At 43.9% G+C, this 16,416-nt stretch overlaps 1 protein-coding gene across 1 annotated transcript; it reads left to right on the forward strand.

Annotated features, from left to right (window-relative positions):
• The first annotated feature begins 2,548 nt into the window (after positions 1-2,548).
• LOC122565543 (immunoglobulin lambda-1 light chain-like) lies at positions 2,549-11,022 on the forward strand. The gene is made up of 4 exons (XM_087976147.1): positions 2,549-2,704; positions 2,803-3,124; positions 3,504-3,538; positions 10,333-11,022. The coding sequence occupies exons 1-4, from the start codon at positions 2,590-2,592 to the stop codon at positions 10,653-10,655; spliced, it is 795 nt and encodes a 264-aa protein (XP_087832273.1). The 5' UTR covers positions 2,549-2,589; the 3' UTR covers positions 10,656-11,022.
• The last annotated feature ends 5,394 nt before the right edge of the window (positions 11,023-16,416 follow it).

Raw genomic sequence — 16,416 nt, forward strand, 5'->3', positions numbered from 1 at the left:
AGTAGAGCAAAAATGGCAGGAGTTTGTGGGTATAATTGAGGACACTGTACAGAGGTTCATCCCCAAGAAAAGAAAGATTATCCGGGGAGGGATTAGACAACTATGGCTGACAAAGGAAGTCAGGAAATGTATTAAAGAAAGAGAGAGAACCTATAAAGTGGCCAAGAGCACTGGGAAATCAGAAGATTGGGAAGGCTACAAAAACAAACAGAGGATAACAAAGAGAGAAATAAGGAAGGAGAGGATCAAATATGAAGGTAGGCTAGCCAGTAATATTAGAAATGATAGTAAAAGTTTCTTTCAATACATAAGAAACAAATGACAGGCAAAAGTAGACATTGGGCCACTTCAAACTGATGCTGGAAGCCTAGTGATGGGAGATAAGGAAATAGCTGGAGAAGTTAATAAGTACTTTGCATCAGTCTTCACAGTGGAAGACATGAGTAATATCCCAACAATTAAAGGGAGTCAGGGGGCTGAGTTGAGTATGGTTGCCATTACAAAAGAGAAAGTGCTAGAAAAGCTAAAAGGTCTTAAAATTGATAAATCTCCTGGCCCCAATGGGCTACATCCTAGAGTTCTGAGGGAGGTGGCTGAGGAAATAGCGGAGGTGTTGGTTGAGATCTTTCAAAAGTCACTGGAGTCAGGGAAAGTCCCGGATGATTGGATGATCGCTGTTGTAACCCCCTTGTTCAAGAAAGGATCAAGACAAAAGATGGAAAAATATAGGCCAATTAGCCTAACCTTGGTTGTTGGTAAAATTCTAGAATCCATCATTAAGGATGAGGTTTCTAAATTCTTGGAAGAACAGGGTCGGATTAGAACAAGTCAACATGGATTTAGTAAGGTGAGATCATGCCTGACAAACCTGTTAGAATTCTTTGAAGAGGTGACAAGTAGGTAAGACCAGGGAAACTCAGTGGATGTGGTCTATCGAGACTTCCAAAAGGCCTTTGATAAGGTGCCACACGGGAGGCTGCTGAGCAAGGTGAGGGCCCATGGTGTTCGAGGTGAGCTACTGGTATGGATTGAGGATTAGCCGTCTGACAGAAGGCAGAGAGTTGGGATAAAAGGTTCTTTTTCGGAATGGCAGCCGGTGACAAGCGGTGTCCCGCAGGGTTCAGTGTTGGGGCCGCAGCTGTTCTCGTTATACATTAATGATCTGGATGAAGGGACTGGGAAATTCTAGCGAAGTTTGCCGATGATACGAAGTTAGGTAGACAGGCAGGTAGTACTGAGGAAGTGGGGAGGCTGCAGAAGGATCTAGACAGTTTGGGAGAGTGGTCCAGGAAATGGCTGATGGAATTCATTGTGAGCAAATGCGAGGTCTTGCACTTTGGAAAAAAGAATACAAGCATGGATTACGTTCTAAACGGTGAGAAAATTCATAAAGCCAAAGTACAAAGGGATCTGGGAGTGCTAGTTGAGGATTCTCTAAAGGTAAACATGCAGGTTGAGTTCGTGATTAAGAAAGCAAATGCAATGTTGTCATTTATCTCAAGAGGGTTGGAATATAAAAGCACTGTTGTGCTACTGAGACTTTATAAAGCTCTGGTTAGGCCACATTTGGAGTACTGTGTCCAGTTTTGGGCCCCACACCTCAGGAGGGACATACTGGCACTGGAGCGTGTCCAGCGGAGATTCACACGGATGATCCTGGAATGGTAGGTCTAACATACGAGGAACGACTGAGGATCCTGGGATTGTATTCATTTGAGTTTATAGATTAAGGGGAGATCTAATAGAAACTTACAAGATAATACATGGCTTGGAAAGGGTGGACGCTAGGAAATTGTTTCCGTTAGGCGAGGAGACTAGGACCCGTGGACACAGCCTTAGAATTACAGGGGGTAAATTCAGAACAGAAATGCGGAGACATTTCTTCAGCCAGAGAGTGGTGGGCCTGTGGAATTTATTGCCGTGGAGTGCAGTGGAGGCCGGGACGCTAAATGTCTTCACGGCAGAGATTGATAAATTCTTGATGTCACAAGGAATTAAGGGCGACGGGGAGAATGTGGGTAAGTGGAGTTGAAATGCCCATCAGCCATGATTGAATGGTGGAGTGGCCCGATGGGCCGAATGGCCTTATTTCCACTCCTATGTCTTATGGTGTTATGGTGCTGCCCATAAAGATGTGTAGGGTTGGTGAATTGGCCATGCTAAATCACCTGTAGTGTTAGGTGGAGTAGTCAGAGGGAAATGGATCTGTGTGGGTTACACTTTGGAGGGTTGGTGTGGACTCGTTGGGTCAAAGGGCCTGTTTCCACACTGTTGGGAATCTCATCTATTAACAAGAGCATCAAATAAATTACACTAGAAAGTCATTTTTTGATAGTAGGTGTGAAGAACAATTTTAACTCCAGGGCTGGTCGGAAGATGCAGTAAACATAAAGGGAAATATCAGACAATAAACGAGCTTCAGTGTAAAATGTGACAGTGTTTCCAGTCGGACTGAGGTATCACTGCATCAACCTGAATCTCTGAGCCTGAATGGGCGGGTTTCAGGTCCTTGCTCTGGTTGGTCAGTGTGAATCGCTCTCATTTGCACGGATTTCCTTCCTGTTGTGAAGGGCTCTATAACTGGCTTCAATGGGAACCTGCTGCCACAGTCTGTCCCAGATACAGTCGCTGAAGGCAGCCAGCTCACTGACAGAAATGATGTGGATCTTGTGCTTTCTCTGTTCCCTGGCAGTGTGGCTGGGCTGTAAGTAAAACACTGCTCCTCCCACAGCAGCAGGTCGGGGTTTTACAGTCCCCTTTACAAGGGTCCATTTCTGATGTTTAATCCTTGCTCTTTTACAGATGGACAGTGTCAGACTCTGACTCAGCCTCCACACCTGACTGTGAAACCGGGAAACAAGGCCACACTGGACTGTAACATTGGAACGGCTGATAGCTATTATGTGTACTGGTACAAGCAGACACCAGGATCAGCTCCTCAGTGGATCCTCTATTACCATCACTCGGTCAGTGCGCCTACCTATGGGTCTGGGTTTAGCAGCGACCGTTTCACATCGACAGTCAACAGCGGCCACAACATTTACCAGTTAATCATCAAAAACGTGGAGGTGAATGATGCCGCCGTGTATTACTGTGGAAAGTGGTTTAGCTCGGCCAGTGCTTTTGTCTCACAGTGACAGAAGGTAACACAAAAACTGATATCAGGAAATAATGGCCTCCTAATATCATTGTATTGGATCAAATACTCTAATATTTAAGACTTCATAAATTACTTTAATGATGTTCTTGGGTATAATATTTTCCAATTGCCATTATTTCATAATTGGTAACTTTCTGAATCATTGCCCATTACTGAGTGTTGAGGACATTTTAATGTCAGTGTGTGGATGTTGTTGTGAGGTTATTCCTTACTGTCCCACACCAACTGGGGCACTGGGAATACATGATCAATGCTGGCAATGGAGTATCTGAAGGTGTTTTCTCTCCATTTCCAGGATCCTGGATAACTGTATGGACTGAACCCTAGAACATCACACTGTGTGTGTGTTTGGGCAAGGGACCAAGCTCTTTGTTGCAGGTAAGTGGCTGAGAATTCCCTCTGTGGATACTAACTGTGTGAATTTAGGCACTTGATTGAAACTTGATTATTTCTTAATCTGAGTGAAAATGTTGGTTGTTTCTCCAGAGTCTAGCAGCAGAAGCAGAGCAATCACTCTTGGTGCTGCCTGTCTGAGTTTGTGCTGTTTCTGACATTGGCTGTTAGTTCATAGTTTTGTATATCATAATGTTTTTGTTCATAAGTCCTTTGATTTTACAAACTTTTTTTTAGCTTTTTAGCATGCTGTACATTTGATAATATATTTGGTGGTGACACATATTTGAGTATGTGGTCTAATTTTTTTCAAGGCTTATAAAGTGCAATGTTGGGAACAGTTAAATTTAGTTCTGTTAGTTTTGTTTAAAATGTTCAATATTAGCTGCACTGAGTTAAATCGAAAGAAAGAAACTTCATTGATATGTTTTCTAATTTTAATTTTGTTTTTAATGCCCCAAAGCATTTCATGGTGAATTAATTAATTGAAGCTTTGTCATTGCTTTTTAGTTGAGTAGCAATGTGCCTACACATAACCCATTATTAATGTTGACAGAAATATCAGAAGCAATCATTCTCAGAAACCAAGCATTGCTAATGCAGTACTCCAGTAAAATGCTAGTTTAGTTCCTGAGTCAGTATTTCTTTGCTCTAGTCCTCTCTCTCAATTTTAAAGCCTATTGATAACTTTGCCTGTGCTTTTTTATTTTTGCACTGAACTGGAACCTCTTGTTATCTTCTGAAATAACTCGACAGAGGCCAGTATCCCGTCATAAAGTTGTCCTGTATATACACGTGCATAGTACATGACACTGATCCAGTCTCCTCAGAACCAGCTAATAGTGAATAGAACCTGTGACACTCCTGGTTGGTTGTTTGCTTATTTATGTATTTATTTTTGGTACACACACACACACAATACAGCAACACCGTAGTCGCGCTTATTTTTTCTCCACAGCATCCATGTTGTGTAAGGGCAGGGACTCCGTGAAGACCCCTTTGTGCAAATAATTGTATTCAATCTCTCCACCACCAGGAAAAGGCACCCAAGTGGCCAGGGAACCAATGACAAGCAAAGCCCAATAGGGGTAAATGCTTATCTCGGGAATTCAATATGAAGTGGGAGGGTGTGCCTGGCACTCCTATTTAAAAATTTTATTTATTTTATGTTATCTTTTTCCCATCATCGTCACAGTCCATTTACACATGGAGAGTCCTTGACACTGATCCAGATCCCTCAGAGCCAGCTCTGAGTGACCAGGATGTCTTAACGCTCCTGTTTTTTTTACATTTTATTAAACAATTCACAGTTAACGAAATAATTAACATTAACAGCTGTATACAAAGAAACAGCAATTTTACAAGGGAGAGGAGCAGCAAAGCCAGGTCCCAAACCCGACTGTTCAACCAGTTTACAGGGAAATGAAGAACTTCAAATCCCAGTTTCAAACATGACAAGACAGTAATAATGACATTTGTAGGCACTCCTATTTATACCCATCAGCCAGTGTCCCCCAATTGGACCAGATTAACAGCATCGATAAGGAAACTCGTATTCTATGAGGGCCATCTAGCTGACCCCAACACAATCATTACATCCATCCCCCTCTCTGTCCAGGGACAGAGGCCTGTTCGTTTTCTCATACCGTCTGTAGTGGGGTTTACCCACCGGGTCCAGTTACTCCGACGCAGCCTTGGATACACAGCCCGACTCTCGCACCCGGAGCGTGTTGGAAGAAATTGCTCCTTTTCTTCAGGTGATAAAGGTGCTGAGGCTGCAACATCCACCGTGTCTGTCTCTGACTCTGACAGATGGGGTGGGGGTGAAGCTACGGGTTCCAGTAGCCTTTCCGACTGATCTAAGGGACCAGGTATTTCACCCTGTCATGTTTGAGTTTGCAGCTTTCATCTGGTCCACATGCTTGTTCAGAACCAGCTCACTGACTTGAACTTTGTACATGACAGGACCTGACCTCTCATCAGCCATGCCTCTTTCTCATGCAGGTCCACTTCCATGATATTGGCACCAAACCTTGACTTCTGAAGTGAACTGTCTCTCTCTCGCCTGGCATAGTCTTGTGTCCAGTGTTGATGTTCCTGATGCTGTTTCACTTTCCTGCTCCCCCTTCCCCAGGTCCGGGAGGATAAGCTTTAACCTGGTGTGGAGTCTTCTCCCCAATAGCAACTCTGTTGGAGCTATTTCTGTAGCTGCCAGAAGGATGGTCAGATAATCAAATAGGAGCTGGGGCAGTTTGGTAATGAGTGAAAGTGGAAGCTGTTTTTTTAAAGTTAGCCTTCAAAGTTTGGTCTGGCTTTCCACCAGCCCAGTGGACAATGGATGGTAAGCAGCTGATCTGGTGTCCAAGACTTGTCTGTGACCAAGACTTCTGGGAGTCTGTGTATTACAAAAGATATTTGCTGCTGATGGTAATTTTTATCCCTGTTGGCACACTGCACACTGACCCACCAACGTGGCTATGCCTGCATCCAATCCTGGCCACCAGACATGACCTCTCATCAACATCTTCATCTTTGGACTCCCCTGGATGATCCTGGTGGAGTTCAGCCAGGAACTGATATAGTCCTTTGCGTGGGACACTCCCTCACACTCCCCATAATAAAATGCCATCCTCTTCGGTGATCTGGTCTCACCGAGTCCAGGAAAGTATTCAGTTCAGGTTGTGATGGCCCTTTTGATCTTTTCTCCCATCGCTGCCAGCTGTTATAGTTTTGCCAGGACGGGATCTTTTTGTGTCCACATTCCGATATTTGTAGCGGTGGCCAGAAGGGACTCCGGAAAGTTTAAACCCAGAACGGACTCTTCCAGTGGCCTCCCTACCATTGGTGTATCTGCTGGTGGGAGGCAGCTCAATGCATCCACATTTTCTACTTGGCTTCCCGGACGGTGTTCCAACTTGTAATTGGGTGCACTTCGCCTGAGAGCCCAATGCTGAATTAAACCTGAAGTTATGGGTGGCACTGCCTTCTCCTCTTTGAGTAGCCCCACCAGGGGTTGGTGGTCAGTTTCTATGATAATTTTACATGAGCGAAGGTATTGGTGCAACTTCCCTACAGGAAAGATAACTGCTCACTTTCCTTCTTTGTCTGGGAGTATTTGTGTTCTGCATTAGCCGCAGTCCAGGAAGCACACACGATTGGGCATTCCTCTGCTTTGGGCCTTGTGACTGGTGCAGACCTGTCCATAAACGGTATGGGTTTGATTATTACTTCACTTTCCAGCCTCCTGATGTCTGCCTCTACTTTTGCCTGGAAGGACAGGCCTTGCTGAATCATGGAATCACTTCCCAGTCAACATGCAAGGTGGTCTTTGCTCCTTTGATAGTCCCGATTCCTTCCTGAAAAGCGCTTGTGGATTTAATTAGGACTTTACTTGGGCTCAACATTTATCCATTAGAAAATGGTTGGCTATGAAGGTGAATCTTTTTCAACCAATTTCCCAACATCAAATGAGACCAGAACCGAAGTTGTACCCTTAACCTGTAAAGGTTCCCCGGTATAGGTTCTCAGTCTAGCCGAGGCCTTATGCAAAGTTCAGGGTTGGGGTCCAGAGTGAAGTTTGTTATAGACTGGTTCTGCAATCACTGATACAGCCACGCTGGTATCAACCTCCATTAGAACCAGGTGACATTTATTTTGATTGTGATTTGGATGTTGCTCCGCAATTTAACTGTTTCAAGACCAACGCAAGTGGGCGTTCTAGGATGTACATTGTCCTGGACACCAGCCTACAAGTTCCTTTACTCAGTTCAGGCCTAGAGTGTATCTGTTGCTGTCTCGGTCCTGCACACCGGCAGCAACTACAATGGCTTGCCGGCCTGGACCCTGGAAAATGTTCACTTGCTTGGCTGAGGCTTGGCTTTGTTTTAGGGTTTTGCTGTGGTTTGACCTAGAGTCCTCCGGTTCAGGATATGTCCTGAATGAGGCGATACTACAAGGTCAGTCTGCCTGGGGAGGGGCTCCATTTCCATCGGCATACCCTGTAAATCTTACGCTCCACTTGTCGCATTTTCTAATGACACAGCCAGTTGTTGTGCCTGTTTGAAGTCCCTCCCATCCTGGCACCTTCCCCTGCCACCGCAGGAGCTGCAAAACCTGCGCCCACACCTCCTCCCTCACCTCCATCCAAGGTCCTAAAGGAGCCTTCCACATCCATCAAAGTTTTACCTGCACATCCACTAATATCATTTATTGTATCCGTTGCTCCCGATGCGGTTTCCTCTACATTGGGGAGACTGGACACCTCCTAGCAGAGCGCTCATGGGAACATCTGTGGGACACCCGCACCAATCAACCACACCGCCCCGTGGCCCAACATTTCAACTCCCCCTCCCACTCTGCCGAGGACATGGAGGTCCTGGGCCTCCTTCACCGCTGCTCCCTCACTACCAGACGCCTGGAGGAAGAACGCCTCATTTTCCGCCTCAGAACACTTCAATCCCAGGGCATCAATGTGGACTTCAACAGTTTCCTCATTTCCCCTTCCCCCACCTCACCCCAGTTCCAAACTTCCGGCTCAGCACTGTCTCCATGACTTGTCCTACTTGCCTATCTTCTTTTCCACCTATCCACTCCACCCTCCTCCCTGACCTATCACCTTCATTCCCTCCCCCACTCACCTATTGTACTCTATGCTACTTTCTCCCCACCCCCACCCTCCTCTCACTTATCTCTCCACGCTTCAGGCTCTCTGCCTTTATTTCTGATGAAGGGCTTTTGCCCGAAACGTCAATTTTACTGCTCCGCGGATGCTGCCTGAACTGCTGTGCTCTTCCAGCACCACTAATCCAGAATCTGTTCGAAGTCCAGTTGGGCTTCAGCTAGCAGGCACCTTTGCATGGTTACATCATTAGTCCCAGTCTTGTCTCCATTGAAATAACTTCACAGAGGCCTATATCACCTCAGCCTTTATTTACAGCTGCACAGTGCGAGAAGCTGATCCGGCTTCCTCCGAGCCAGCTCAGAGTGAACAGAACCTCTGACACTCCTGTTTGTATCGGTCCGTCAGGACTCTCTCTGATTAGACCGGATTAACAGCCTCAATAAGGGAACTCATGCTCTGAGGTTCACATGGCTGATTTCGTTTCAATCACTACAACTTCCGGTTTCAACACTTTCTTTTTCCTCCCTTGCTGTCAGACGTTACATCTCCAATCCATCCTCGGCTTTTCTCCTTTCCATTTCTGGTGCAGATGAGCAAACCAATGTTTGCTGTAAGCCGACTGAAATTCCTAGCTTTCTTAAGAGCACTGTCTCCTCTCACTCACACTAGGAGCTCTAGTTCATTCTTCTCTCCTCAATCTCTTAGGAATCTGACGATGACCTGAACAATGCTTATGTTGTGTCTTCCCTTCTTGAGCAAGGAAGCCCCACCTCTCTCAACACAATCTCTTGCTTTAATATGGCTCCTTTTTAATATAGTAGAAAACTGTTCCAGGATGTTCGTAAAGAATTATCAAACAAAATGTTACTTCAGCACCAAAGGAAGTATTACATTAAAGGCCAAATTGATCGAATTTAAGGCATTTCACAAACAATTTTTTCTTCATTGGTAATTTGTCAAGCCGTTGGTTTTCACCTCCTCACATTCTCCCAATACATGCTGGAACTCTCCCTCCGCTCCCTTTCCTTCATTACCATCGTTTGCTCTCATTGTTCCTTGGAGACTTGTTGCTTTGATTTAGGTTTTGCATGTTCTGAGGGTGGAGCTCAGGTTCTGAGGTGAATTCACTGAGATGGTGTAGCCATCACTCTAGCCGGACTGTGGCAGGAGTGAGTGTGCAGTAAAAGAGCTTGCTGGGTTTGTGTTGTGTTTCAGTACTGATACCCCAACCTTTATCACTCGCTCACTGAGCTGCTGCTGGACATCATGTTGACATTGAACCTGTGCCAGGAGTTAACGTTGCTGCATTGTGTACACTGCCAGCAGCCTTTCCTCATTCAGAGGACTCTGAGGGAAATAAAGGTGGTGTTGAGGCTGGGGAAAGGATCATTGAAGATCAAGCAAGAAATTATTTTGTTCTTCTCACCTTGAATGGGCTAATTGTAGCATCCTCACAGACCATTCCATGTCCTGTTGCTCATTGGTCTGTAGAACTCAGGACCACACGACCTGGAGCTTTCAGTCAAAGCTGTGGAGAGTTTGAGATAATTTTATTCCCAAATGCCAGACGTTGGCATTGAAGAGGCACAGTGATGAAGGAATGGGGAGTAATTCCCAGATGTGGTTCTCCTTTACGCTGACTGTTTGTTTGTTCCTCTCAAATCCATGAAGCTCAGTGTCACAGCTCATCACAATAGGTTTTCAGGAAGAACAGGAATTGCTGGAAAACTCAGCAGATTTGGCAGCATCTGTAGAGAAAGCAGAGTTAATTTTCAGGTCCAGTGATGTTCTACAGAAAACAGATTTTGAACTTGAAAGCAAAGATCAGAGGCAGGGATCACTGAGACCAACTGCAGTGTCCCTGATACATTACCTGGGATGAACCAACATAGCACAGACCTGTGTACAGCCATTGAGTTGGAAGTGAATTCCCCACAGTGAATGATGCTCTAATCCACAGGACAATTGGTTTGACATCCGAATTAGTACTTTCTATTGTCACAAACCTCAACAGTCTTAACAGGGGGATGCTAACTCCCACGATAAATTTGAGGCCCAATTCTGGAAGCTGCAACATCTCAAACCTGTTCTTATTAAACTGAAATGCTGCTATATTCTTTGCTAACTTTGTATGCAAACATTGTCTTTTCTCTTGCAGCTCAGCAACTCCCTGTCCCTTCAGTAAAACTGCTTGGGCCTTCAGATGAGGAGATGTCCAGTAAAGGGGCAGGCACATTAGTTTGTCTGGTCAGCAAATTGTCCATGGGCTTTGCTGCGGTCAGCTGGACAGTGGATGGGAGTCCGACGAGCAGTGAGGTCCAAACCAGCGTGGCGTCCCGTGACCCGGACAACAGCTTCAGTCTCAGCAGCTACCTGACCGTCCCTGGCAGTGATTGGAGCAGTGGGAAGGTGTACTCCTGCACAGTGCAACAAGGAGCAGCTTCAGAAACAATCGCAACAGTCTCTCAATCCGGCTGTTAAATATTTGGAAGTTTCATATGTGTTTGCTGTCTAATTTAGGCAGAAAAAGTCACTTACCTTCCACCCCTTCACCATTACTCAACCCTCTTCCTCTGGAATCTGCTGCATTTTGTGTTCCTGTTTTGCTCTGCGTGTTTGTGCTGTATTATGTTTGAAGTGTTTGTACCTGAGGCAGGTTCTGTTCAGTTTCTCATTTCACGTATCAGTGACCAGTGACTTGGCTCCAGTCAGGAATTTCAGTTCATGTGGGTGCTGTGCTCAACACCCCATGCTGGATTTCATGTGAGTTCATGATCAGCCAACAGCATCAGGCGAGTAATAATTGTTGCTGAGTTTAATGTCCAATAAAAAGAATCTGTGCAGGAAATCCTTCCGTGTATTTTGTCAACTTGTGTGGTTTCTCGTCCTCTCTCACTGCATCTACACAATGTATGGCATCTACTCCCCAAGACACTTTCAAAATGATATTCCAAATTTGTGACTTTTACTGAATTTTGGAGGAAAAAATAGCAACAAAAGCATGGGCACACCATTACCATATCCTGACTTGGAAATTATTGCACTGTTCCTGGAATTCCATTCCACAGAATAGTCAGTTGAGCAGTAAATAGCAGTTCAAGAAGGGAGTTCATCGATACCTTCTCAAGAGCAGTTAGAGATGTGAAATAAATGCTGGCCTAGCATGTGGTGTTCACACGCACATGGAATAATTTTAAAAAGCTTCTGTACTTCTTTCCCCCTCCCCCCCCCCCCCCCCCCCCCCCCCCCCCCCCCACCAGTTCTGATTTGATTTCTTTTTGTCCCAGAAGAGCTTGGGTATGAGAGTTGGATCAGTCACCTGGAGAGTTGCCACTCTAACATTGAGTTCATAAAGAAATAATCTTGGCAATGACAGACCGGACAGTTTAACAGCAGCAGAAGAAACTTCTCAAAGTGACATGCAGGATGGATTAATGTGCACCTGGAGACAGGGACTTCTTAGGATGATCAGAATACATTCATAAATGTGTATCTCGATTGAAAAGTGCAAAAGTACGTGATGAAGAGAAAAGGAAATTCATTCAATGTTTTTACACAGATTTTCACAAAGGGATTGGGAAAATGCAACATTCAAGACTTGTTCAACTTAGGAATGTGGTAACATTGAAAGGAAAAAGTTATATTAATTTCTCTGGAGGGACATACAATGTGTGGTGTTTAGATATGAGTCCAATAAATAGATGGTGGAGCAACTCAGTCCCATTGAGTTTTGCGACATACAGGAACATTTCCTGTGATGTGGACAAGGAATTTTGTTGAATTCATCCAAACAGGCAATTGCAGCCTCCCAGTAATGCAAGTGCAGGATAGCACTTCCAACAAAGCAGCACAGCCTCAGTGTTGTAGTCGAGCAGCAGCCATGTTTTGGGGCTCGAATTCTGATGTGGGATTTATACCCAGAACTTCAGGGTGAGCACGTGTCCTCTTAACTGAGCTGCTAATCCCATGGGATGACTTGGACAATCAGATGTGCAGGAATTGTCATCGGTTCAGTTACATGTTGACATCACCGCAGTCCTTTTTGTTTTGTTATTCCTTTGGGGAGCGTAACCAGGGCCAGAACATGCTTCAGTGTACAGGGTTTGTACAGAAGGCTCGAAAGAGTTAATGATATGTATTTCATGAGTTAGGAAAACAGACAAGCTTTTCTTTGCCCCTAGCCCTGATTTAATGATGGTACTTTGTCTGTTTGGTGCCATGTCAAGAATGCCACTGAGCAGCTGCATTCTGAGAGAGGGCGGGTGAACTGCCAGAGGTCATGTCCCAGCATAGTGGGAATGACATCGTCAGATACAGAAATGTGGTCCTCCAGACATACTTTAGCAAGCAAAGGATTAAATAAGAAGTACCTCAAGGGTAGCAATCTCTGGTTAACATGTAGTGCCATGCACTGTTGAGTACAGAAATTGGAGAATAATACAGAGGAGAGAAGCTGGAGAAATGATGCAGCAGAGAGGGAATGTTGGGATATTGAATGTATTTAAAAGAATACAGCCATTCGGCCCATCCAGCCTGCCCTGCTGTTCAATATGATCATGGCGATTGAAGACTTCAATGTCTTTTAATCACCCCATGGCAATAAATCCCTACACCACTGGTAATCCGATGTAGAACAAGAGACCCTGGGGGTTTATTAACTTCATTCCAAATACAAATCACTCGGAGTGAAAAAAGCTTGCCTTTCAGGCCTTTTTATATCTTTCGCCTCTCACCTTAAAAATATGCCCCCTGTTATTGAACTCCACTACCCTAGGGAAAAGACTCTTGCTATGTTGTTGGGATATCTGGTCATTATGGACAAGTTGGACCAAAAGGTCTGTCTCCATGCTGTACATCTCTATGACTCTATATTCATCTTATCTATGCCCCTCATGATTTGCTAAACCTCCATAAGGTCACCCCTCATCCTCCTACATTGCAGTGAAAAGACTCCCAACCTCTCCAGACTACCTTCATAATTGAAACCTTCCAATCCTGGCAATATGCTGCTGGTAAATCTTTTCTGAACCCTCTCCAATGTCATAATATCTTTCCTGTAGCAGGGCAACCAGGACGGCACACAGTACTCCAGAAGACACTTCACCAATATCCTGTACAACCTCAACATCACATCCCAACTCCTATACTCAAAGGGCTGAGAAATGAAAGCAAATATGCTAAAGGTCTCCTTAAACACCCTGTTTGCATGTGATGCAAATTTCAAAGAATTATATCGCCCAGGTCTCTCTTTCTACAACACTACCCAGGGCGCTACCATTAATTATGAGTCCTGGTTTTGTTTGTTTTACCAAAATGCAATATGTTGCATTTATTCAAATTAAACTGACCTGCCACTCCTCAGCACATTGATCCAATTGACCAAAGTTTCTTTGTAACCTTAGATAACCTTCATTAGTGTCCATGATACCACCAATCATGGTGTCATCCAAACCAATCATGTTTCCTAAATTCTCATCCAAATCGTTTATATTAATAACAAACAACAGTGGACCCAACATTGATCCCTGTGGAACATCTCTGGTCACAGGCCTCCAGTGTGAAAAACAACCCTCTAACACCATCTGTCCCCTATCTACAACCCAATTTTGTATCCAATTGGCTAGCTCTCCCTGTGTTCCATGTGATCTAACTTTACTAATTAGTCTAAATGTGCTCCTGCTGAGCCAAGACTAATATTTAAAGAATTGATTCATTATTATGCAACATAGGAAGAAGATAATCCAATGACAACATTTTATTATATCATACAACCCTCATATAGTATTTGGGCATATAAGTGATATTAATAAATAATTTAAATGTCAATATAAAATGACTGTTAAAGTTTAAATTCAGATTAAAACCAGAATAGGGACTCATGCAAGACATTCTGTAATGTGTTCAAATTGAGGCACTGAAAAATATCTCATCACAGATTCTTAAACAGATATTACCAGATCTCATATCTTCATCCGATCTGCTACATTTCATACAAGTCATGAGGTGATTCCATTCTGTTGATCAATTTTTAGCTAAAACTTTGTGCTACCCGGACTTTTCAGGAAGTTTGACCTGTTTTTGTTCCCAAATGTTCCGATTTCAAAAATCTTAGGTGTTTACAGACCATATGGAGAACTTGAATGGAGACTTAATGTCACTTGGCTCACTAATTATTTCAACCCACTGTGCATTTCTAGAAGCTTTTGTTTCAGGCTTCTGTGAAATGATTTTTTTTTTCCATTGATGTAAAGGTTTCTTTTAATCTATTACTTTGAATTGCTTTGCTGCCATTGCCTCACACTGTGTTCCTGATTAACAGTTATAGCATCACCCTATCTCCTACCATCCTGCACCTCTCCTTTATTTGAAGATTGGTGACATCACCAGCAAGGCTGACATTTGTTGTCCATCCCCAATTGCTCTTGAATTGAATGACTTCCCCATTTCAGAGAGGATTTGGAGTCAACTATGTTGCTGTGTACTGGAGTCACATGTAGGTCAGATCAGGCACGGATGGCAGATTTCCTTCCCAAAAGGTCATTGGTAAACCAAAAGCAACAATGGGTGCATGGCTACTGTTTCTGAGACTTGCTTTCAATCCCTGTTTTCATTAAGTCAATTCAAATTCCGCCCGCTGCCAAAATGGGATTTAAACCAATGACCCCAAAGCATTACTCTGAGCCTCTGAATCACAAGTCCCGTGATATTATCACTCTTCAAGAGATTGAGAAAATATAGTACTTACCCCATCTCCATTCAAACTGCCACCCTATCTCCCACCAACTCCCCCTCGCTATCTCACCCTGAGCTCCAGGTTGGGCGCCAACACTGCCCAGGCCTACAGTATTACAGCCAGCAACCATTCTCCATGTTGGCAGGAGAATGAGCTTCTGGAGAGGCTGCTCTCTAATCCGGCCTTCTCGTTAACTAGCATCCTCCTGCATACACGCTTTACAACCTGGGGAATGAAGAGTAAAGAGCTGCAGTGATGTAAGCTAAGGAAAAACACAAAATGTGGGAAATACCTGCCATGTTTGGCAGTATCTATGGAGAAGGAAATCCATTAAACATTTTAGATCAATAAGCTTCTCGACAGAACTGCAAAATCTTAGCTACACTTTCCTCCAATTATAGTTCTAAATAATTAATTCATGGGATGAGGGAATCACTGACTAGGCCAGCATTTACTGCCCATTCCTAATTACCCAGAGGGCAGTTAAGAGTGAACCACACTGCTATGGGTCTGGAGTCATATGCAGACACGGCCAGGTAAGGACAGCACTTTCCTTCCCTGACAGACATTAATGAACCAGATGGGTCTTTCCAGCAATGGTTTCGTAGCCTTCATTAATATCTTCATTCTAGATTTTTTATTATTGAATTCAAACTTCACCATCTGTTGTGACAAGATTTAAACCCGTCCCCAGAATATTCCCTGTGTTTCTGGATTAACAGTCCAGCAATAATAACACTAAGCCATCACTTCATCTATGAACTATGGCCCGTTTATAACTGGGGCAGAAGGTGTTTATAGATGTCATGTTAATAACTGGAGTGCATGTTCTGGGATGATTGATACTTTATTGAGGATTCAAGTCGACTCTAATAAAGGAGGGAAAGTGAAATGCCACTGGACTTGCACTGCATGTTTGAACATATTTACGAGGACATAAGCAGCTTGATGAATATAAACAGTTAAAAATAGAGGTCACTGAAATCTTTAACTGATTTTCCTATTTCAGTGGAAGTCTCTCACAGACAGGGAACAGCTTGACATGTATGTCCAGGTCTTTGCAGCAATATTTTATTCCTTTGACATTTCTCTCTTTCAAACAGAAGTTAAACATGATGATGTGAGGTCACTCAAAACACCGATAACAAAGCAGACCTGGAAGGCGCAATTATTTCCTTTAATCAATGTCTCCACTGTGACAGGAAAACAGCACAATGCCACCTCATCCATCCAGCCATTGATGCACAGTGCCACTGCCTGCCACTAGAGGGAACTTATCCAAGCAGTTAGCTTTCAGCTCCAACTCGAACAATTACAACACATGGCTGATGCTGATGAGGATCTGAAACCTGAATACAGGTTGAGGGAACTAGTTGTTGTAAGGAACAACCACTTAATACAGACTCTTACTAACTTAGGTGGAAATAAAATGGCTTCTTAATGCACATAACACAACAAAATGGCTTCTTGGCTGCAAATTGACAATTCTGCTTAAAGCTGCATAAAATG

The sequence above is a fragment of the Chiloscyllium plagiosum genome, unplaced genomic scaffold (assembly GCF_037043375.1).
Source record: "Chiloscyllium plagiosum isolate Xiang-an unplaced genomic scaffold, Cpla_swu_hap1 HiC_scaffold_28, whole genome shotgun sequence".
Taxonomy (NCBI): domain Eukaryota; kingdom Metazoa; phylum Chordata; class Chondrichthyes; order Orectolobiformes; family Hemiscylliidae; genus Chiloscyllium; species Chiloscyllium plagiosum.